The sequence below is a fragment of the Manis pentadactyla genome, chromosome 3 (assembly GCF_030020395.1).
Source record: "Manis pentadactyla isolate mManPen7 chromosome 3, mManPen7.hap1, whole genome shotgun sequence".
NCBI classification, from domain to species: domain Eukaryota; kingdom Metazoa; phylum Chordata; class Mammalia; order Pholidota; family Manidae; genus Manis; species Manis pentadactyla.
Window position 1 is genome coordinate 210,091,681 of NC_080021.1, and position 22,385 is coordinate 210,114,065.

Here is a 22,385-nt window from a genome sequence, read left to right on the forward strand (position 1 = left end):
TGAACTGCCTCAGCACTAGTTGGGGCCCAGTAAACAGTACTGCACTTACTTTACCTACCTGTAATGAAATGTGTCCCCTCTAAGAGGTGGTATTTGGGACAACGACTTTCCGACCTTTGCATTCTTGAAGTCTAGCACTTAATAGGCATCAAGCATTTGCCAAATGAAGGAATGTCTGAACCAGTTCTGAAAGCTGTTGCCCTACATCCACAGTTAACAAGGTCGCATTTAAGTCACTGACCCTATATCCCTGGTTAACTCAGATTTGCTTCTCAAGCCAAGGTGTTTTATTAATACTTATTTTAAAGAATAGGAGTGAAACTCCTACATTCCTGTAGTCAAACTCAGGCAATCTAAAAGGAAAGGAGGAGAGAGAGAAAAGAAACCACTCACACCAGAACTTTAATTGTCACACTTTTATTAAGGAAACTTCCCCATAATAAGTGAAGAGGTAGTTCACAGTATGTCTAACATACAACAGATTTAGAACAGCTATTCACCAGCTGAAATAAAATGTTCTGGGTTGTTTGTTTAGGACATTATTTTAGAAATAGTGACACTGGTCACCCTCCATTTACCGATCTTACAATAAAGAAACTAAAACAAATTAAAACCACATCTGATTTACCTCAGAGCCGCTTCAGTTTGGAGTTTGTCTTTAAAATTAAATAATAAATAAATAACTGTGACAGTAATTTTTTTAAAAACCTAACTACAGTAAAAGTCCTCTTTCCATTTTAGTTATCCTGGGGATCCATAAAATACAAATGCTGAATGACCAAAGTTTTAAAAACTCTCCCTCCTCTACAAGAATATGACTAGTTTTGAAAGTCATCTTCCCCTATAAAATGTATTTGACTTCAGTAACTTGACCACTTTGCGATACAAGCTAAGAAACATGTATAAACAAAGGAGAAAAGTTAAGTCCCACCAAAATTAAGAAAATATCTCACAGAAACAGAAGAAATGGAGGAGACTGTAAATTACTTCAGTGGTTTGCAGCTGCAAAAGGTGAGAACGAGAAATTTTACTGATACAAAACCATCAAGATGCTGGTTTTAACTGATCAAAGCAAGCAAGGCAGTTTTCTTTATTAGAATGATATCAAATTAATACTTTATCTCATTAGACCACATGATACTATAAGCTCTGTGAGGGCATGGACCATAGCAATCTTACCTTCATATCCTTAGTATCTAGCATAGTGCCTAGCAACAGTAGGTGCTTAATAAATGTTTCTTGAGTGACTGAAATGAAGCCAGGAATAGTCTCCAACCAGAGACTGATCTTTTTTGAACCCATGCCTTTTAGTCTTCAAACCAGTAACATAAACAAGACATGAATATAAGCAAGGAAGCACTCCAATTTGCAATTTCCCTGTGATTAAATGATATCCAGAGAAAATAGTGAAACGTTCATTAACATGCTAGTGTCTCACCGTTGCATAGAATTAGTACTCTTTGGCTGGATCATATAAAAAAATCAGTGTTAGGCAGCATCATTAGACCATACAATGAGTGATGTTAGGTATGACATACCTATTGGTCTTGTCACTCAACTTTATTATTATTTTAAATCTTAACAAAAGTTAGAAATTATACCTCAAGTCAGAATCACATGTAAATGCACCAAATCACAACTTTTTAAGATTCTGACTACAGAAGTTAAATGTAATTTTTGGTTTGTTGTACATGCATTCTCATAGTTCAAAAATAAAAACAAAGTCCTGATGGAAACTAAATGAACACTGTTTCCAGACAAAATCATTCCACATCTGGATCCTTCCTATATTATTCTTACTTGTATCTTCCTTCCCTAACCAACACCTACAAAATTAGTCACTTGCTTGAGAAGAATGTAATAATACTCATTCTAGCCAAAAATAATTAACAAAAACAAATCCTTCTGTGATATTTTGTTTGCAAAATGCAGGCTGTCTCAGAAAGCCTACTGGGTTTCACAGAGGTGAAACACAAACTAGGAGCTTTTTGCTTATGTATTCTTGATCATGTATTAGATCTTTTAAAGCCAAGAGATCGTGAAAAGTGAGGAGGCATTAGGTCATATTTAGTCACTTAGCTACTTTGGCCAACCTTGTCCAGGCCAACTCTTACGGCTTTGGCTACCCTGACTTAAAAAAAAAAAAAGGTGGAGTAAATTACCTCTTAAGATTCTCTAAAGACTCTTTAACACTCATATTACCTAAATCTAACTCGTAGGTCAGAAACTAGTAAGACTCAAAATTTATTTCTGAACTATAACGTGCTTTAGGAAAAACAGTTTTGCTTTATGCATTGGAAGATCAGTTTTGTATTAGCAATCTACCAAATGTGGCAAGGTGGTACTGGGTACCTTCATAGGAATATCTGAAGGCAAAAACCTGATTGCTCTTCCTGTGACCCTCTTTTTCATCCATTTTTGAAATTAAGGTACACAAGGAAATGAAAATTCAGAGACTATTATTACAGTACAGTGGACAAAACTCTGAAGGTCAAACTCACCTTTGTGATGGCTAATCTCTTCAAAGTCCAGAGACTGACTCACAAATAGTTCCTTTTTAGAGAGACCATTATACTTTAGCTCTTTTTGTGGGCCTGGAGCAACCCTGACTTCAAAAGCATCAGCAAGTCACACGTTAATTATAAGCATTTGGCTTCTTTTAGGAAAAACCTTCTAGGTAAGAACTATTGTACAACTGCACTTCTATCCTTTGTTGATTATGCTCCTCATGGTGACTCCCAACTGTCTGCAGATGTTGCTGAAAAAGATTTGTACTCTGGTCTGTGGGAACATTTCAATGACATGCAGTTGGGCCATAATACTATTGAAAAGAGTACAGAACAACCCAAAATGCTTCTTTATAGCCAGGTACAAGATGTGTACAAGTGGTAGAAAGCAGACTCATTCAATTATCAGACATTGATAAATTATCAATAGGCAACTGGAAGTTCCATCACATATTCAGGCCAATAGCAGTATCACCTTGTGTCTTAACCTATTTTCTGCCAAAGAAAAAGTATTCACATCTCTTGGCAAAGCATGTTTGTGGAGTGTAGGTGACATTATTATCTTGTTGGTATCTTCAGAATGTGCCAGTGAAAAGCCTACAATAATGTCAGTCTAAGACATAAGTCAACATTAGGTAGACACATGGAATCTCCATGGGAAAGGAAAACAGACATCACAGGATAAATAATTCAGAACAGAAATGGAGAGGGCAAAAGACAGGCAAGACCACTCCAAGTGGTAAATTGCCTGGCTTGTTAGTGCTTTGACTCACCCCTACAACTTACACAAAGGCTTTGGAGAAGTCAAACTAGCAAAAATCACTCCTGAAAAGACTCACACAGACTACTGCCATATTTTCAGTCAGTTCTAGTTGTGAGCATAAAGCCCCTACTCAATTCACACATGTACTATCATTCCTTAAGTTCAGGACAGCTTGGGCCAGTTTACCTGCATCCAGGACCTGTGTTGCATCAGGCTGTGGCTGACACCCTTTAGAGTCTGTGACTGATGTACATGCAAAAGAATCAAAATCCACTGTGAGGTCTTGCACATTTCTTTCATTGGCATTATCAAAGCTGTTTTTGCCATGCAGCTGTTTAAGGTGTTTCCTCAAAACTGGCTTATGTGCAAAAACCATGTCACAATAGTTACACTTATGGGGCTTATCTCCACTGTGAAGGTTAAGATGATCCTGTAAGGAACACTTCTGAGAAAAGGTTTTCCCACAGATCTTACACTGGAAAGGTTTAATGCCGGCATGCACACGCATGTGTCGATGAAGGTTGCCTTTCTGAGTAAAAGTCTTGCCGCAGAGTAGACACATAAAGAGTTTGTGCATTTTTAAATGGTTGGCGTAGTTCTCCAGGTGACGAAACACCCTGGTACACTTTGGGCATTGGTGATGCCACTGTAGGCCTTTGTCTACACCTCGAATATTAGGCCCAAAGACATCTTTTGAGGCCATGATGATATTATCACTGCCTGTGTAGGAGAGGGCATAATTGTGGAGATGGTTCTGTTCTATTTCACTTACTCTGTTTTCCACAGTTGAATTTATCAGGGAGTGCTGGGGCTCTGATGAATGTAAAGCAGTGGGTTCAGAAGAAATAAACTGGTTCTGATCTTTTTTACTTCTAACCTCTGACACATCCCCAATAGATTCTACCTTAACAATCTGAATATCACTGTCCTCCATATCCATACTGTCTTCAGATGGATGAATGCAAGGTGAGTCCTGCTTTGGGGAGCCTCTGGCATCTGCCTGTTGTTCTTTTGACTGGGGAGAAGCACTCTGCGGTTCACATCCCTCTTTACTATCCATTGGTTGTTTTGGCTTTATAAACTTCCACAAGGCCTGCGTGCACCGTTCTACAATGTGGCTCATCTGAAGAAAACTCGCAGCAGTCAAGTAATTTACAAGTTCCATCTCAGGGAATTCCAGCACACCACTATAACAGGATAAGAGCAATTGTCTCCCCACTTCGGAACTCTGTAATATGGAGATTTTCACCTCTCTGGAATCATTCAGTAAAAACTGGTCTCTTAAGAAGGGGGAACCTGCAGCAAACACAATTTTATGCCCCTGTACCTCAATATCATCTATGAGAACTGTAACATCACAAAATTTATTCTCTTCTCTTAATTTGTTCATTTTTTGTAACATTGAATCTCCATAATTTTCAAACTTGAAGTGAAGGAGATCTGATCTTTCAGACATTTTGGCAGACCTAAAGAACAGAAATGTAAAAAGGATGAATTTAAGAAAATTCAAACAATTAAGAAACCTGGATTTTCCTTCCAAAACCAAATTTGTGTTGTCATATCTCTTTGTATGTATCTGAATGCAATTTTCCTTAAAAGAGGAAGCTAGCAGCTTTCAAAGGCTGTTAAAAATTATTCTTCACCAACATCAAGTATCAATTGCAGTAATGATTGTGTACTTGTATCAGTGTAAATAGTTTGGCATTCATTGAACTTTTTACAAGACTCACAAGACTTTTCACATTCAACTTAATACAAGAACAGTGTCAAGTTACTTCAAGAGCATTTTGTTTTTGCTTCTCAAATGAATATTCTATCAGGTTTCAAAAACAAAGTGAAACATCCCAACAAGTGTTAATGAACCTAACTATATTCTTCTGCATGATACTATGAACTTACTTCTTCAAAAACAAAACTCTTTTCCTTTGCTTTGTATTTTACAGTACTGCCCTCAAAATTGCTTGCCCCATTTCTGAGTAAACCCTCCTCTTTTGAAACTGATGGGAATTTATTCATACAAGTATTTCTGTGACAAAATGAAAGTCACAGACCTAAAGGAACAATGTTTATTTCAGACTGTGTCAAAGGCACAGGTCTTTATCCTGTGCATTGGGTACAAATCTAAACTCTAAAGAAACATTTCTTGATACAGACAATAAATATTTGATATAGAAAAACCAGATGAGCCACTTGAGAATCTAAGTAGAAGGAAGGTAGATCTAATTAATCCCTACTAGATTCTGTTCTCTATCCCAATTTATCCATCATTACTCATCAACTGGATTACTAGTACTTATCCATAAATGTTCTTTGGCTTCCAGCTTCTCTAATCCAACTTCTACATCATGGCAAGACATCTTTCAAAAGCACAGATGTGATTATATCCAACCCCTGCTTAGAATCCTCCCATGATTTCCCACTAACTCCTAGCTATAGACTAACCTCTTGAGTATAAACTGATTAAATAAACCTAACAATAACTAAGGTAAACACTAGCATAACCCATTCAACCACAGAAGAAGGTGTCTTTGTCAAAACTCTGCATATTTGTCCCTTTACATAGCAATTCCTTTGGAGAAAGTCCTCATGTTCTAATTCCATACTCTCCAAATGATTTTCTGGTAACTTGGCTTGCCAAGGTAAGAAAGAATTAGCCATGCCCACATGATAATTCTAGTCTGTAAGTCATTGCAAAAATAATAAACTGGCACTCTCTGTCTACATAACAGTCTTCTGTGAGATCAGTAGTGTTATGAAGTTTACCCTTGAGAAATAGCTCTACAATCTCAGTGGATCAATAAATTCACCTTGAACTTTATGCATTTATTAGCTCCATAGTTGAGAATCGTGAGACAACTGGGTGCTCTCGGCAACATCTTGACTCTGAAGCTCAATCTTTATAGTCTTATCTTCTATAATACTGACCTACAAAGGCTTATAGAATACCAGCTCCTGATGGCAGAGTCTAGTTCTTACACTGCTCTTCTCATACCTGCTGCATGATAGCTCTTTGTTCACTCCAAGCCTTAGCACAGTTATTTTAGTCTGGAACATTACTCCTAGCCAATTCTGTCTCCTTTATTTCCTGAGAGGCCCTTCCCTAACCTTAGACTAGAGCAGTTCTCTCTCCTGAACCCAGAGAATAGTACTTAACAACAGTCAAAGTACTTTATTAAATACTGTATTTCCCCGCCAAATTGTAAGCTTCATGGCATTTGAGGGAAACATCTCCATCCTACGCAATGGGGCTAATGCTGGGAACCTGCATCTTCTAGGGCAAAACTTTTTTCTTTTGCTTCAAATTCTACTCACTGCAGCCACAGTACTGGCCAAACCCTCTTCTGTTAAAACTGGTGTGTATTCCCATCATTTAATATTGTACTAAACACACGCAGGTGCTCAGGCGGCATTTGTTGAACCTTGTAAGATTTGCTTGATGGTGGAAAGAAGGAAGAACTGCTGTGAGGCCAACCAGCTCAGTGTCTGTAGAAGGTCTGAGGCCATGAAAGCCTGAGAAGGAATGAAAGTGGGAATAAGGAGCAAGGAAAAACAACAAAAGATATTTTAAAGACCTTGGAAACTGACTGGATACAGAGAAGGAAAAAGAATGTACCGGTAAAGGTTCTAAGGAGTTCAGCTGCATGAAATCAGCATAGAATGAGAGGTAAAATTTAGTAAAGAGAACTGGGATGGCATAGGTATATTAACAAAAATGTACCTACTTAAATTATAAGCTTTTCCCTTGCATGGCATTCTGAATGTACAGATCATGAGTAACTGCAATAAAGGTGAGAGGAGGAGTGTAGAGAAGCAAATGTAGCATCAGAGAAAAGATGGTGAACAGCAAATGTCTAGTACATATAGGGGATATATCAATAAAGCAACAAACCTGTATTATCACTGTTCAGTTTCAGCGATTCCAATAGCTTAATATATTCATTCTGGAATGGTGAATGTCCCAATTTATAACCAGAAATTATAAAAATAACTGTCGTTTCAACTGGTCAAACAAAAGGGGCATTCTTTTTTAGTGTAGCTTGTCCTAAATCTACCCTCAGGTCAGTATTTTCATATTCACACCCCAAAATGAGCACTAATTGCTTCCATCTACAATATGACAGCACTTACAATGTTTAAACAATTAGCCTCAGGGATAATTGTTCCTTGAAGCTCCAAAGATGAGAAGCTAGATTACAGTTTCACTTAACTTCTTACCAGTCTCAAGAAACATACCATCAGGAGCAGCCCAACAGGTATCCCAAGAAAGGGCTTGCTTTTGTTTGCTGCAGTCCAAGAATGTCAGGAAAACTGATTCTGTTTAATTAATTAATTGTTTTCTCTAATATGTGTCAGCCCACTCTTTTGTCTCCCTTTGATATACTTTTATTTCCAGGCCACACAGTTTACCCTTTAATTGATTCCTGTCACTAGCTCCTCTTTTCAAAGGCCTGTATAGTTCTATGAGGGCAAGGCCCATCTGTTACTTTTTACACCACCCATTCCACAAAAACCAGCAGAATAATTAACTCTTAAAAGTCCCTATGAAATTATTATTGAGCTATTGTAGAGATGCTCTTCACTATCATGATATCCTCTTTTGGGTGCCCTGGGGAAAATTTCTCTCAAGGGTTTGTTTTGACAATATAAACCAAGAATGTAACTTTCTTGACTTTCAAAAAAAGTCAAAATAAAAAGGAGTAATTGTGTTTCTTATGAACTGGCCTAATTTAAGAATAAGAGAAGTGGCAGCTATTCTTTACTGAATCCTGGGTATTAGCTCTGGTGCTAAGTGCTTTACATAAGTTGACCCACTTAATTCCCAAAAATCCCTGTGAGGTAGTTTTATCATCCCCACTTTGCGTATGAGGAAATGCAAGCTTTGAGAATATAAAGAACTTGTTCAACTTAAAGAGAGATGGAAAGTGTTAAGTGTTAGAGCTGGAACTTGTGCCCAAGATGCATGATGCTAAAATCCACGTATGAAACAACTAGGCTAGCTGAAGTATTACCTTATGGATAACGTTAGCTGTGTGACTTCAGATTTCCCTCCTCATACCCAGTCAGCTGTACACTGACTATTTATATACTTTTGTGTAGTTAGTCGTGCATCAGAGAAAGTTTCATTTTTTTAAAAGTACAACTTAAAGCCAAATTTATGTCAAGTCTAGAGGATTTAATAGTAAGCTACTTATGTATTATTAGTCATATTCCTGATTACATTCAATTTCTTTATTATTTTACCTTCCCTTCACACCTATTTAAACTTTATTTTTCCATCTTTTGTGTATTTATCTTCACAGAATGAAACTTAGTGTCATTTGCAAATAAAAGGAAATCATGAATATATTTCAAAATCCCCAACTGTAGTTAACTCCTAAGTACAGTAGAAATTGTTCATAATTTTCATAAAAATCACTCACATAATTCTACCTTACAGCAGAGCTTCCAGTAAATGAAAGTAGAGAACTGATCAGGTATAATACTTAGTGACCACAATCTTTGATTGTTGTTTCTTTGATTGTTGATTCTTTCCTCAGAATGTGTTCTAAATTCTCTCTGTATATTCTGTCATTGCTATAGTTCAGGTCCTTATCATCTATTGCCTAAATTACTACAATTAAATCTGAATACTGTTTAATGTTTATTAGCAAGTTTTGAATGACCCATTTCTCAAATATCAATGTAATGGGAATATTCTTACTTAAGTTCACTTTCTCTTTATTATGCAGTTCTTTCATAATTATTTCCATAAAAATGTGCCAACTGATTTGAAAATTTCCCTTTGTTCAAGCAAGAGTAATCAAAACGGATCAGTGAATATTTTAGGTTGGACAATGTTCACTGCTGTGCCATGGGCTGTGAGAAAATACCAAATTTTCTTATCTCAAATGACTCTAATAACTACAAAATATGATTATGACATACAAATACAATAAGGAAAATTTTCTATTGCATACAATAAACTCCCAAGCTGTATGTCAGTCTTTTTCTATCTACCTCATGAAAGTGCCCTTATTGTTCAACTTAGCACTCACAACTACTTGAAAAACTGTCTTTTACTAACACCATATTCCATTTTTCAAAGAGGTGTATTAGACTACAACTTTTTTTCTATAAACTTCAATCTTTTTCTTGCCTTGGGTAATTTTCATGACACTACCTTCTCCAAATTCTGACTTTGTTTACCTTTAATTGTAAGTAATATATACCTTTAATTGTAAGAAATATATCCTTCCTGTACAATGTTTCAACATCATAGCTTAGGTACAAAACCACTTTCCCAACCGCTTTCCTCTCAGTACTCAGTTTGTTTTAAGTTTGGTCCTTTATGATTTTCCTTCCCACCCTTTTTAAAACACTTTTATATTCCTAGCCACAGAAAATGTAAAATAAAATAGTTTCTATTGTGTTTTGTAACTTACTTTTTTTCACTTACTGTTTTTGAGAGCCATATGTGTTGAATAAATATAGATCTAGTTCATTCTGTTAAACTATTGTAGAGAAATGGGCATGTTACTTAACTACTGGCCTCTGTTCCACCATTCTTTTGTTTCTCAAGTGTTCACTGAATTGTGTAACAGTCAGCATATCCTTCAAAGATTACACCTTGATTTTTTGCTATGTTTTCTCAAGGCTTATTTCCTCAGAGAGCCCACCTGGTTTTTCAATTTTTATTACCTTCTCTAAAAATTCCTAAATTCCCATCCTCATGCCAGCCTTAACTAAATTTAACCTCAATTTAAGCTACTCAAAAGTACTTGCCCTAGGTTACTATTCTATCACTTCAAATGCCTGATGCCTACACTCTTGCACTGTCTAAAAGTCAGTAAGTCAAAAATAAAAGTTAATGGAGAAAGGCTCTGAGAACAGTGGGCATGGAGGCAAGGAAACCTGTTAGTACGCTATTAGTCTGACAGATCAAGAGAGAAACAATGAGGTTCTGATTATTGACAACAATAATACGGATAGAGGAAAAGAGATTTGAGAGATATTTCAAAGAACTGCTGGACTAGGTGACCAATGTGGGGAACAAAAGAGGAAAGTTCAAGATGACTCCACGATACTTGGTTTGAATGACTGCACATCTTTCATAGAGTCATTCAATAGGTGAGGGAACACTGAGGGGATGGATGATCATTGGTCTGGTCTTAAAAAATGTTTAGCCAAGAGGCTCCTACATGACACCAAGAGGAGGATCCATTAGCTAGCTGGAAGAGGGTCTGAAGCTCAAGAGGAGACTCAGTTATAAATAATACATGATAGATGGAATCTTGATACAAATTGACCTAATTGTGAAAGAAACTGACCTAAAATGCACCGACTGGAAGAGAATCTAAGAAGAAATAAAAAATATATATTTAACACAAACATAAATCCATTACTTACCTTCTTCTCCATCTGGATCTCCTTCCAAGCCTTTCATTTTATTTTTCAATGAACCTATCTTTGCTTAAAATTTTCCCACTCTTTTGACTCTCATCACTGCTTAGTGCAATGGGTAACACCATTAATTCTGGAAACATATTTCCTAGGATCAAAACCCTGACTCAGTAGCTGTATGACCCTGAGTTAGTTACTTAACTCATGTATGTGCTTCAGTTTTCCCATCTGTCAGATAGTAATATTACTTCATTGTTATAGGGAATTAAATTAATTTTTAAATTAAATTAAAAGTAAGTTAGTATTTTAAATAGTTTAAAACAGTGTCTGGAATACACTCTATAAGCATTTTTTAGGTAAATTAACAAAGCCTGTCAATTTTCCTTGAAATCCTTCACATGTGGCCTTTTCTCATTCTCATTTAACACCAAACCAGTTGAGTTCTCTATTATTTCATATATCATTACCTCATCATTCTATTGTCTTCTAAAGGTCATTAATAATCTCTTACTAAAGAAATGCAATCTTTTTTTCTCCCCTCATTCCCCAAATGCCCTGCATGAGTTTTTCCAGAAGACTGTCAAAATTCTCTTCTCTTGATTTCTGGGTTTTCTTGGTTGCTGGAACCCTGCACTCTTATACTTTATCTCCTACTCTGTTTCTGCAACTACCATAATTCCTCGTCCTGCTTCATAAATGCAGCCTTTCCCCGAAATATTCCCATTTTTCTTAGTACTCCCTTCCTGATGCCAAGTATTTTCATTGCTTTCACCTCTATGCTGGTGATTCAAACTTTACCTCTAGCCACAACATTGAGGCTGAGCTGCAGATCTGCATTTCCAGCTCTATACTGGACAGTTTCATGTGGCCATCTATTAGTTCTGTAACTCAAGATGTCCAAAAAATAAGTTTGTAGTCTACAGTAAGTTTATGGTTTTATTACTGATAATGGCGCATAAAATTCTTCAAATACCAAAGGCTTAAAACCTAGGAATCAGGTTTGCTACCTCTTTCACCCTCAAGATCCAATTTATTATAGAGCCTTGATACCACTGACTCCAGTATACTTGCCTTCTTTCCAGTAATAACAGTCATAACTCCTTTTCAGGACTTACTAACTCTTACTAGGCCAACCCCATTACACCTTCAGAAGAATCTCTAATAAGAGTACCTATGTTAGTTAAAAGAGTCCAGAATCAGTTGATGGAAATTCCTTTCCTATAGGCTAACCTCCACATCAAAATGGCTTTCTATAGTGCAAATCTGACCGTATCAGTTTCTTGCTTAAAACTCTTTAAAACCTACCCATCTCCTCTAAGGTTAAACCTTTACCTGGACCTCTGCTTTTCCAGTCTCATATCTCATCCTATGCACAAAAAGCCCCCCAGTTTCCACCTCTTCACAAACGTCATGCTCAGTCATTCGTTTACAGCCTTGCAACTGTTTCTTCTGCCTGAAAAGTTCTTCTCCAGTTCACCCTCTCCAAGAATAATTCAGACATCACTTTATTTCTTCAGCCTTCCCAGCAATTGCCCCTTGGGGAGTTCACACATATATGACTGATATATATAGCAGGAGCAGTTACTTGTTTATATCTAGCTCCCACGCTCAACCTTGAAAAAACTGGATCTAATCCCCAGTGCTCACACAGCGCCAGTAATATAAAAGGTGCTGTGGCCAGTAGCCAGTTTTTGGGAAACCCCGGCAAAGAGTGATTCTCGTGGGCTGTCACTGAGGCCTAGGGCCTCAGCTCTGGCACTTTCTATGAAATGCCAGAGTCGGGCGTCCAAGCCAACTGGGACCCTCGGTTGGGGTCCCTGGAGGAGGTCCGTGGGGCATCCTTAGGCTCCCCACTTCTGAAGCAGGGAAGGGAAAGGGGCGGGGCACAGCGTGGGATGGGCCAAAGGTTCCTTAAGTTCCTCCGGGCCTAGGCCAGATCCTCGGCCCATCCCAGTACAGGTCCCGGCCAATCCAGGGCCCCAAGGGGGCTCCTCTTGAGACACCCCGTACCCCTGCCCGGCGCTTCGGCCGCCTCCGCACTTACAGACCCGGGGGAAGGCCGCCGTCAGGATCCGGCACCGCCAGGAGCTCCGGCCCCTCGGGGCTCCGGGAAGGGGGAGGGGCAGGGAACCGGAGCCAAAGGGGGACCCAACGGAACCGGAAGGGCAGCCCTCACCGGACAAAGACAACTTCCAGGTCCCATGGTCCTCTCCACCAATCGGAAGGCTTGGAGGGCGACGGGGCCCGGAAAGGGACATTCCTCACTGTGGGCAAGGTGCAGCGTGCTGCGTACTGCTGCTCAGGGGTGTCCGCCAGCGACACAGAGGTGCGACGGTCACTTAACGTGTGCGGCCCAGGCCCTGTGCGCCTCGGTTCCCCTGGAGCTGGGCCTCGACCATTTGCTGCATGAATGGGCCTGAAGTGCGTTTACGCACTTAAGCCCCGGTAGGTCCCTCACGCCTGGGCATGTGGACTCCCGGCGTTGGAGCCTTGAAGTCAGAAGGTGGTTTACTCCCCTCACTTTTGGATGTTGGTGTGTCCCAGTGATCTCTTGCAATCCGGTAGCTTCCGTTATACAACGTGCTCACCATTCACAAATCACTGGCTAGCCCAGATAGCTCTCTTGACCTCCACCGCCAACTGCCTAGAAGAAATCTCCAATTGTTTGTCCCAGTGTTAATGTACCTTTTAATTACCTCAGGTTCATCCAAGACCTGTTTCTTATCCCCTGTAGTCCTTGTGTTGGTGAACTACATCATCAGTTTTGCCGATCGAAACCTTTAGTATTTTGAATCTATAAATCACTTTGGGTAGTATTGCCACTTAATTTTAAGCCTTCTTGTCTATGAATATGGAATATCTTTCTGTGTACTTGGATCTTCATTAATTTCTTTCAGTAATGCTTTCTAGTTTTCAGGGTATTTCTTTTTTATAATATTGTAAATGGAATTGCTTTCTTATATTCCTTTTCCTATTGTTTACTGATGATGTGTAGAAACACAACTGATTTTTGTGTGTTGGTTTTGTACCTAGTAATTTCGCTGAATTTCTTGCTCTACAAGTTTTCTTGTGGATTTTTTGGGATTCTCTCTCTATATGATCATGTTATCTTTGAATGACATAGTTTTACCTCTTATTCTTCATTTTGTATACCTTTTATTTCCTTTTCTCATCTAATAGTTCTGCCTGAAATTTCCAGTACGGTGTTGAATAGCAGCTTAAAAGGAGGCATCCTTGGCTTGTCATGATCATTGAGGGGTAGCGAAACTCTTGAGTATGATGGTAGATAACGGGTTTTTCACAAATACCTTTATTTATTTGAGGGTTGAGGAATTTTCCCTCTTTAACTAGTTTTCTAAGTGGTCTTATTATGAAAACTATTCTATTCTGTCAAAACCGTTTTCTGCATCAGTTGAAATGATCATGTGTTTTTCACTTTGTTTTATTCATGTGATATATTACATTGACTAATTTTATGTTGAACCACCCTTGCATTCCTGGGATAAATCCCAGCTGGTTGTGGTGAATAATCCTTTTAATATGCTGGTGGATTTGATTTCCTTGTGTGTTTTTGAAGATTTTTGAATCTGTATTCACAAGACATATAGGTCTATAATTTTCTTTACTAGTAATGTTTTTATCTAGCTTTGGTATCAGAGTAATGAATGGATTGAATTAGGAAGCCTCATGTAATGAATTAGGAAGCATTCCCTCTTCAATTTTTTCTGGAAGAATTTGAGAAGGATTAGTGTTAATTCTTCATTGAATGCTTCATACAATTTTCTGGTGAAGCCATTGGTACAGAACTGTTCTTTGTTGGGTGGCTTTTTATATAATCACTCAATCTCTTTACTTGTTCTTACTGTGTTGAGATTTTCTATTTCTGCTTGAATCAGTTTAGATAATTTCTGTGTTTCAAGAAATTTGCCCATTATTTCTAGATTGTTTCATCTGTTAGAATACAGTTCATAGTATTCTTTTCTAATCCTCATTATTTCAGGAATGTCTGAAGTAATAGCCTACTTTTCTTTTTGACTAGTTATTTGCATGTTCTTTTGTCTTTGTTGGTTTATCATTGTTAATTTTGTTAATCTTTTCAAAGAAACAACTTACAGTTTCATTGATTTTTTTTTTCTAAATTTTTTCTGTTTTCCCATTCTCTACTTTGTTTATCTGCACTCTAATCTGTTTTGTTTCCTTCCTTCTACTAGCTTTGGGTTTAGTTTGCTCTTCTTTTCCTAGTTTCATAAGGTATAAAGTTAGTAGTATTTTGAGATCTTCTTTTTTAATGTTACCATTTACAACTATTAAGTTTCCCTCTGCACCTCTGCTTTCATTGCATCCTGTGTGTTGGTATGTTATCATTTTCATTCATTTCTAAGTATATTCTATTATCCCTTTTAATTTCTTTTTGTTGTTCAAGAGTGTGTTGTTTAACTTGCACATATTTGTGAATTGTCCTGTTTTCCTTCTGTTAATGATTTCTAACTTCATCCCATGTGGTTGGAGAATATATTTTGTTTGATGTCTATCTTTTAAAATCTGTTGAAACTTGTTTTGTACCCTAGTATATGGACCATCCTGGAGAATGTCCAGAACTTGAAAAGAATGTGTATTCTGCCTTTGTTGGATGGAATGTTCTATATCTGCCTGTTAGATCTAGTTGGTTTATTGTGATGTGCAAGTCCTCTATTTCTTCTTATCTTCTGTTTGGATGTTTTTACTCATTTTTGAAAGTGGGGTATTGATGTTTCCAGCTATTGTAGAATTATTGATTCCTCCTTTTAATTCAGGTCATTTTTGCTTAGTATATTTTGAGAGTCTCTTACTAAGTATGTTAATGTTTATAACTTACTTAATAATTGTTAATACTTACTTTTATAATTGCCCATGTATTTGTCTTTATTGGAGGGCTTTAATTATTCATATGGCTTCACATTACTGTTAAGCATCTTTTCATATAAACCTGAAGAATTCCCTTTAGTATTTCTTGAAGGGCCTGTTTAGTAATAATTAACTCCCTTCGCACTTTTAAAATCAAAGAATGTCTTAATTTCTCCTTCATTTTTGAAGGACAGTTTTGTCATATATAGAATTCTCTGTCAACCGTTTTTTCCTTTCAGCATTTTGAATATTATCAACCCATTGCCTTTTGGCCTCCGAGGTTTAGGATGAGAAAGTGACTAACAATCCTACTGAGAATTCCTTGTTTGTAATGGGTCACATCTCTCTTACTGCTTTCAAGATCCTTTCTTTTCTTTGGCTTTATGCATTTTGATTATTAGTCTTCCATTTTTTCTCTCTTCTCCTACTGGGACTCCCACAGTGGTATGTTGTTTTTGACTATCTCACAGATCCCTTAAGCTCTGTTCACTGTTCACATTTCTTCATTCTTTGTTTTTCTGTTCCTCAGATGGAGTAGGAAGCACAAGGAATCTGTCTGTCTTCTAGACAACTGTACTGGCAGAAACTGTCTAAAGTAACTATTTTGGAACTCTGGAATCAATAGCCATACCTTGTTATACTGTGGTTGGCTTTATTGCCCTTCACTTTATTGAGCTTTGCAGATACTACATTTTTTACAAATGGAAGGTTTGTGGCAACCTTGCATTGAGCAAGTCTGTTGGCACCATTTTTCCTACAGCATTTTCTCACTCTGTGTGTCTGTGTCACATTTTGGTAATTCTTGTAATGTTTCAAACTTTTTTGTTATTACTGTGTTATGGTGATCTGTCGTAGTGATTATGACTCACTGAAAGCTCAGCATTTTTTGGCAATGAAGTATTTTTTAAATTAAGGTATGTACATTGTTTTTTAAACATAATGCTATTGTATGCTTAATGGAGTATGATACAGTGTTAATGTAACTTTTATATGCACTGAGAAGCCAAAAAATTCATTTGACTTGCTTGGTTGTGATATTTATTTTATTGCAGTGGTGTGGAACTGAACCCACAATATCTCCAAGTTTATTTGAACACTTGGCATCTTTCAGGGGAAACTTTGGTTGTTAATTGAGGCTAATTTCAGTCAATGTCAGCCTTTAGTGTCATAGTCCCTCCTTATCTCCTACCACAGACAGCCATGTTCACATTCCTGGTGTGGTTGCTGGAACTAGGATGGGAAAAGTTCTGAGGTGCAGGCATAGAAGCTGGCTGCCATTGTGTCAACCCTCATTTGCTGAACTGGCTTCCAGGGGTTTAAAGGAACAGCACCTGTTTTGTTTATTTGTTTGTTTTTTTCCCTTTTACCCCAATTGGGGAGCCAGACATTTAAAGACTGGACATTCCAAATCAGCCACTTCTATGGAGAAAATTAGAAAGCCACTATATATAACCAGGAAAAGATGCAGGTACAGAAAACACCTGAGGAGATCCCAAGCCTTCACCTCAGGCTGATACTGATCCCTGGCACAGAGACACCCTTCAACAATAAAAAAAAAAAAAAAAAAACCCTGGGGAAGAGGAAGCATCTATTTCCAGACTTACCACATTATAAGATTCAAACATTCATTTTTCAACAAAACCCAAAAGGCATATAAAGAAACAGGGAACTATGACCCATTCAAAGGAACAAAGTAAGTCAGTAGAAACCATCCTTGGGAAAGCTTGGATGTCTGATATATTAGACAAACACTTTGGAGCAACTGTCTGGAAGTTGCTTACTGAGCTAAAAGAGAACAGGGATGAAGTCAAGAAAACAATGTATGAAAAAATGAGAATATCATTAAAGAGTGAGAAATTATAAAAGGAACCAAAATGAAATTCTGAAGTTGAAAAATATAACAAGTGAAAAATTCACTAGAGGGGTTTCAAAATCAAATTTGAGCAGACAGGAGAAACAATGAGCAAACATGAAGATACTTCTTTTAAAAATACCTCTCAAACCCTGTTCTTTTACCCCCTCCTTTGTCCTGCCCTAATTCAAGCCTATTAGAAAGCTTCCAAATTGTTCCATTTACTCCCTGTTTTGCCTTCTCTATTCCTACCAGAATGATCTTTTAAAAACATTCAAATCTGATATTGACATTGTCCTTAAAAACCTTAAAGGGCACCCCTGTGTTTATAGCTTGAAGCTCATTTTCCTTATTTTAGTCCTTAGGAACCTTTGCATTCTGGCTCCAGCTTACCACATCAATCCAGTGAGCTTTGAGATACAACTTCCTTTCCAGGAAATACAAGGTCTAGAGGAACAACTCAATGATCGCTTGACGAAGCAACCACTCAGATCCAGAAGGTGGGAAATTTTGCACTTCATGTTGCCTGATTTCTTCAATAAGCCAGTGTCTTTTATTTTTTTTCTTAAGTGCTAGAGTAAAAACTACTTAAGGGACACAGCAACCAGATGCAATGTGTAGCCCTGGATTGGATATTGATTTGGGAATACAAGCTATAAAACAATGTATTTCAAATAACAGAAAATCTGATTATTGTTAGGTATTAGAAGAGATGGAAATTTACTGAAATTATATTACTGATTTGTGATAGCCAGATGTAAAAGTATTTTAAGATTGATAGAAAATTTGAATGTGATCTAGGAATTAAAAGTTGAGGAAAATTTACTGAAATTATTAGATACTGTTAACTTGAATAAAGCAGATTGCTAAACTGATCTCTTTTTGAAAAACAATGGACACAGAAGAATATGCATTAAAGTATTAACATTTGTGATGAAAATGTGACATTTTTCCTTTTTATTTTTTGCTTGTCACTATTTTCTGTTTGTTTCCAAGGCATACTGTATTGATTCTGTTACAAAGTTTTATTTTTTAAATTAATGTTAATATTTACATATATATCTGGGGTATGTATATGAATCAAGGAATACAGGAATGTATGTCACCAAAATTAAAAAAGGTGGTTTTATCTGTTATCTCAGGGGATTTTACTTTCTTCCTGATGCTTAATTATTTGAATACTTCAAAAAGGGTGTGTAGGTGTGTATTACTATTATGTAACTGTATAAGGAGAAAAGGAACAAAGCTATTTTCCTGTGGGAGTGAAGCCAAGTCTATTGTAATAGACAGGACTGCAAAAGAGCACAGGTTTTTTGCCCGTTACCTGGTTGATATGGATGCAATATCTACAGGAAAACATTGTGAATGACTCATTCACCAGGAAAAGAGCTTATGTTATTTGAATAAAGAAAGGGGGAAGGTTAAGGAATTGGCTGTAGAAATATTTTTTAAATTATCAAGACTTCAGTAGCCCTTTGATCAGTTTTTGTTACCGTCCACCTTATAAATTTATTTAGGAAAAAGACTATAAACTTCATTATATTGCCCTTGCTCTGTATACACTTTTGAATGTTTTCCAAATAAAATCCCAGCCCCATCTTTGAGTAACACTCTGAAACCATCTTGTTCTTTTTTGTCTTACGTCTCAAATACCTCAAGGTAGCTGTTTTGTAGTCAGAAGTTTTGACTTCTAGACTGAATTCTGTTACTTAGGTAGAACTCATTATAAAACGAAAAAGGAAATCCTATTCTCAGGTTTGTGGTAATGCTAAAATGAGATACCCACCCATATAAGGACCTATCACAATCTCTTGACACATTGTGCGCACTATAAAGGGCTACTTTTGAAACAGCACTTGAACATGAAAAGGGAGCAAGTGATTTTCCTTGCTAGCACCAGTAGTCTTTGCAGTTGTATCCCCGCTCTTAGGCGCAACGGCCTGCCCCTCCCGGCAGTCTTGCTTCCAATCCCTGAAGCAGTCATCCAGCCACCGCCAATCGAAGCCCAGACTCTGAGCACAGCAGCCCGCCGAGCTCCCCGAGTGCAGGCTCCGCGCAGGTGCAGACTCCCGAGGCGGGCTAAACGTCAGGTGGGGCTTAGAGGAAAGGAAGTACGCCCTCGCCGCCTGTTGTTGGACCAATGGGGCTGCTCGGTACAGCCGCGGGCCTATGAGGCGGGGCGGAGGGCGGAAGGGGCTGCTCTCACGTGAGTAGGGGGTGGAGAGCGGGGCTAGGGCTGCTGGGGAGGCCCAGGCGGTGGAGCCTCGGGGACAGCGAACGGCGGGCTGCGGAGCAGAGACGGTGGTTCGGGTAGGGCCGCGTTTACCCTCCTCATCCTCTTCTATCTGCCAAGCCCGCGAAGGGTCCTCCGGCAGCCCCTGCTGGGAGCCAGACTGTGTTCTCATCCCGCGGGGCTAGGCGGACTAGACTGCCCTCCGCTCCCTCAACGAGCCGGGTTCTGAGGGGAGCCGTGATTGGGGGCAGGGGGAGCTGTGGCCGAGGGAGAGGGCGCATGCGCAGGCGGGAACGCTCGCGGAGCCCCTGCCCAAACCGGTTCCCCCTGTTTGGGCGGATGTCTGTCTCCCGAGTTTCGCAGCCGTCCGTCTGGCCCCCCAGCAAAGCTGGTTTGTCTCTTGGCGTTCATGATTTGGGCCAGGTCCTATTTGGAAATCTGGCCGCCCCCTCTGCCTCAGTTTCTCCCATTGCTTGCTGGTCCTGTGTCCGTGACTGAAGTTGTCGGCCTGTCATCTCGTGTTGGTCTGCCTTATTTTCCTTGCCTGAAATTAAAGAGTCCTCTGCATGCCACTCTCTACATCTCCTTTACGTATCTGATCCCAGTACTTCGCTATGTCTTGATTCTCAGCAACCTTCTGGGGTTTAGGTGTTGAGTCAAAGAGGATAATCCCAGACTTCCAGGAATTCGCTGTCTATTGCTTGGTATTAATTTGGTCCCTACTCTTCTAATATTAAGGCTGTTACCATCTGCACCTGCTTTTACAGGCATCTCCATGCTTTGGTTACTTGGGGATTCCTCAGTCTTGGAAGCAAATACCCTAGGAGACTGTTAAGTGATTATGCTACTAGTGTTCCGTTAGTTGAAAATCATGTTCCCACTTTAATTAGAGACCTTTTGGCGTCTGTCATTTTTAACGGTTGAGAAAATTATCATAGGGTGTGTCGCAATTCATTTGATGTTTTCATTCAAATAAATACCTATATTTACATACAGGTAACTGGGATAGTAAGTCTAAGTCATGAGTGTGTGTGTGCGCGGGCGTTTTTCCAGCTGCTTTGTTTAGGAAGAAAAAAAATGAGTTTAATTGTGTCACATTAAACTGATGTTTGAAAAGTAGTTGAAGAAAAAAGGCTTAGGTGCCAAGAAAGTGCACATTCAACTCTTTTAAACGAAGGACCTGTTGCCCTTCTTTCAAGTGTGTATTGGATTATTTTAATATGTATTGAAGGCTTTTAAGTAGAGTTTATAAAACCTGAAAATGAATAGGGGAGAAAGTTCTTTAAGATCGTTCTTTGTAGACCTCAGCTTACATTAACAAAATTTGAATCCATGATTGATTCATATTTATTGGTTACATTTAAATTTCACATGCAGCTTTAATACAAATTAACTCAAATTGTAATTAAAATTGAACTATTGCTATGTTGTGGTACACTTCTTGCTGTTTCAGTTTTATAACAGCTTACAGTTAATTAAGTCAATTCATTGGCATTAAGTTGTATATTTGGGTAGTTAGTCTGTCAGCTCTGCTTTTTGGCATTTAGGTCACAGTGTTCTACTAGTTTACAGGTACTTAATCTGGATTAAATGGTAATTTAGTGGAATTGTAAAAGTGGTCTACTGAATATTGAATAAGTGAATTATGCATATTATCTACATGAAGGGACATGATTTTCCACAATTATATCTTAAGTTTACAGCCTGGGCAGGTTCTTTAGAGAAGTAATTTCCTTTTATTGATTGTATTTCCAGCTAAACTTTACAGCCCAGAGTATTTTAAAGGAGTCATTGTCTTTTATTGAGCATTTTTCAAGCTAAAGTGAAGCCTACTTTCAAGGTCTCATTATTTCACAGTAATTGTTTTAACAAGTGACCTTCGAGCACAGGCTTCAGAAAATGGTTTAAATGAGCGCTACCTTTGAGAATCTTTATAGACGCTGAGGTTCTGACATGAGCTACCAGTAAAGTTATCTTTGTAGTTTTCAATGTAATCAGGCATCATCTGACTTCTCAGGTATATAGAATAAGTGAATATAAACTTCATAATCGCTCTTGGAGATAAAGCTCAGATATTAAAGAAGTGCGAATTAACCAGCTTGCATAATGTGGTTTGGCATGACAGTATAACATTTGGGTGCTTCATGTATAACTGCCTTGTTTTATTAGTTTTCCGTAGTTAGATCCCAAAGAAAGAAAATCCAAGCTAAGGACTCAATGTCCATAGGTATATATGAACAAACACCAGATTAACAGCTTTTTTTTTTGCATAAACTGATTACCTGATTCTCTCCCACCCTGTTTTGTGTTGACCATGCGATATTCTTTAGAAAACTTGTAAACCAAAACAATACTGGATGGACATTTAAACTTATATTGTAACCATTTCTTGTTGATCCTCATAGCCCAATTTCTCTTTATGTGTAAATACTCTCTGACCAAATATGGTAGTTTGCAAGTCACGAATATGCTGTAGAATTTAGCCTGAAGTTCCCTCTTTACAGGAGATAACTCTGAGGTAGTCATCAGAAAGAATATTTTGAAGATTGTTCTATCATAATGGAGTTTGTGTAAGGCCTAACTTTTCCCAAAAGTCCCTTTTTCTGTGGATCATTAATTAGTAAAAATAAAGGCCTAAACTCGTTTTTAAATTAATGCTTGACATTAAATAGCATATATTACCTTGGCTCTCAAACATGAGAAGTCGATCTTCTTAATTGTATGGCTGTGCTGCCAAATTCGAAGGTTTGCACCTCTCAAGAGTTA

The 22,385-nt window shown here is 38.1% G+C and overlaps 2 protein-coding genes across 13 annotated transcripts in view; one reads left to right on the forward strand and one right to left on the reverse strand.

Moving 5' to 3' along the window:
* Window positions 1–460: 460 nt before the first annotated feature.
* Window positions 461–12,792, reverse strand: ZBTB26 (zinc finger and BTB domain containing 26). 2 transcript variants are annotated; one of them, XM_036914019.2, is made up of 2 exons: window positions 12,695–12,792; window positions 461–4,736 (listed from the first exon to the last, which is right to left on the reverse strand). In XM_036914019.2, exon 2 carries the CDS (start codon window positions 4,724–4,726, stop codon window positions 3,401–3,403), a length of 1,326 nt encoding a protein of 441 aa, XP_036769914.1. In that variant the 5' UTR covers window positions 4,727–4,736; window positions 12,695–12,792; the 3' UTR covers window positions 461–3,400. The 2 variants fall into 2 exon arrangements, with proteins under 2 accessions (XP_036769914.1, XP_036769915.1); XM_036914020.2 differs by having other exon boundaries at window positions 12,699–12,780.
* A 134-nt stretch (window positions 12,793–12,926) lies between these two features.
* RABGAP1 (RAB GTPase activating protein 1) overlaps window positions 12,927–22,385 on the forward strand; it is a 163,965-nt gene continuing 154,506 nt past the window's right edge. For 5 of the 11 annotated variants that reach the window (XR_008996627.1, XR_008996629.1, XR_008996628.1 and 2 more), the window contains exons 1-2: window positions 12,959–13,153; window positions 17,745–17,886. The gene's annotated coding sequence lies outside the window, so the exon portion shown is untranslated. Of the gene's footprint in view, window positions 13,154–16,422; window positions 17,887–19,601; window positions 19,697–22,385 lie in introns of those variants that run through there. The other 6 variants (XM_057499007.1, XM_036914001.2, XM_057499006.1 and 3 more) reach the window with 6 other exon arrangements.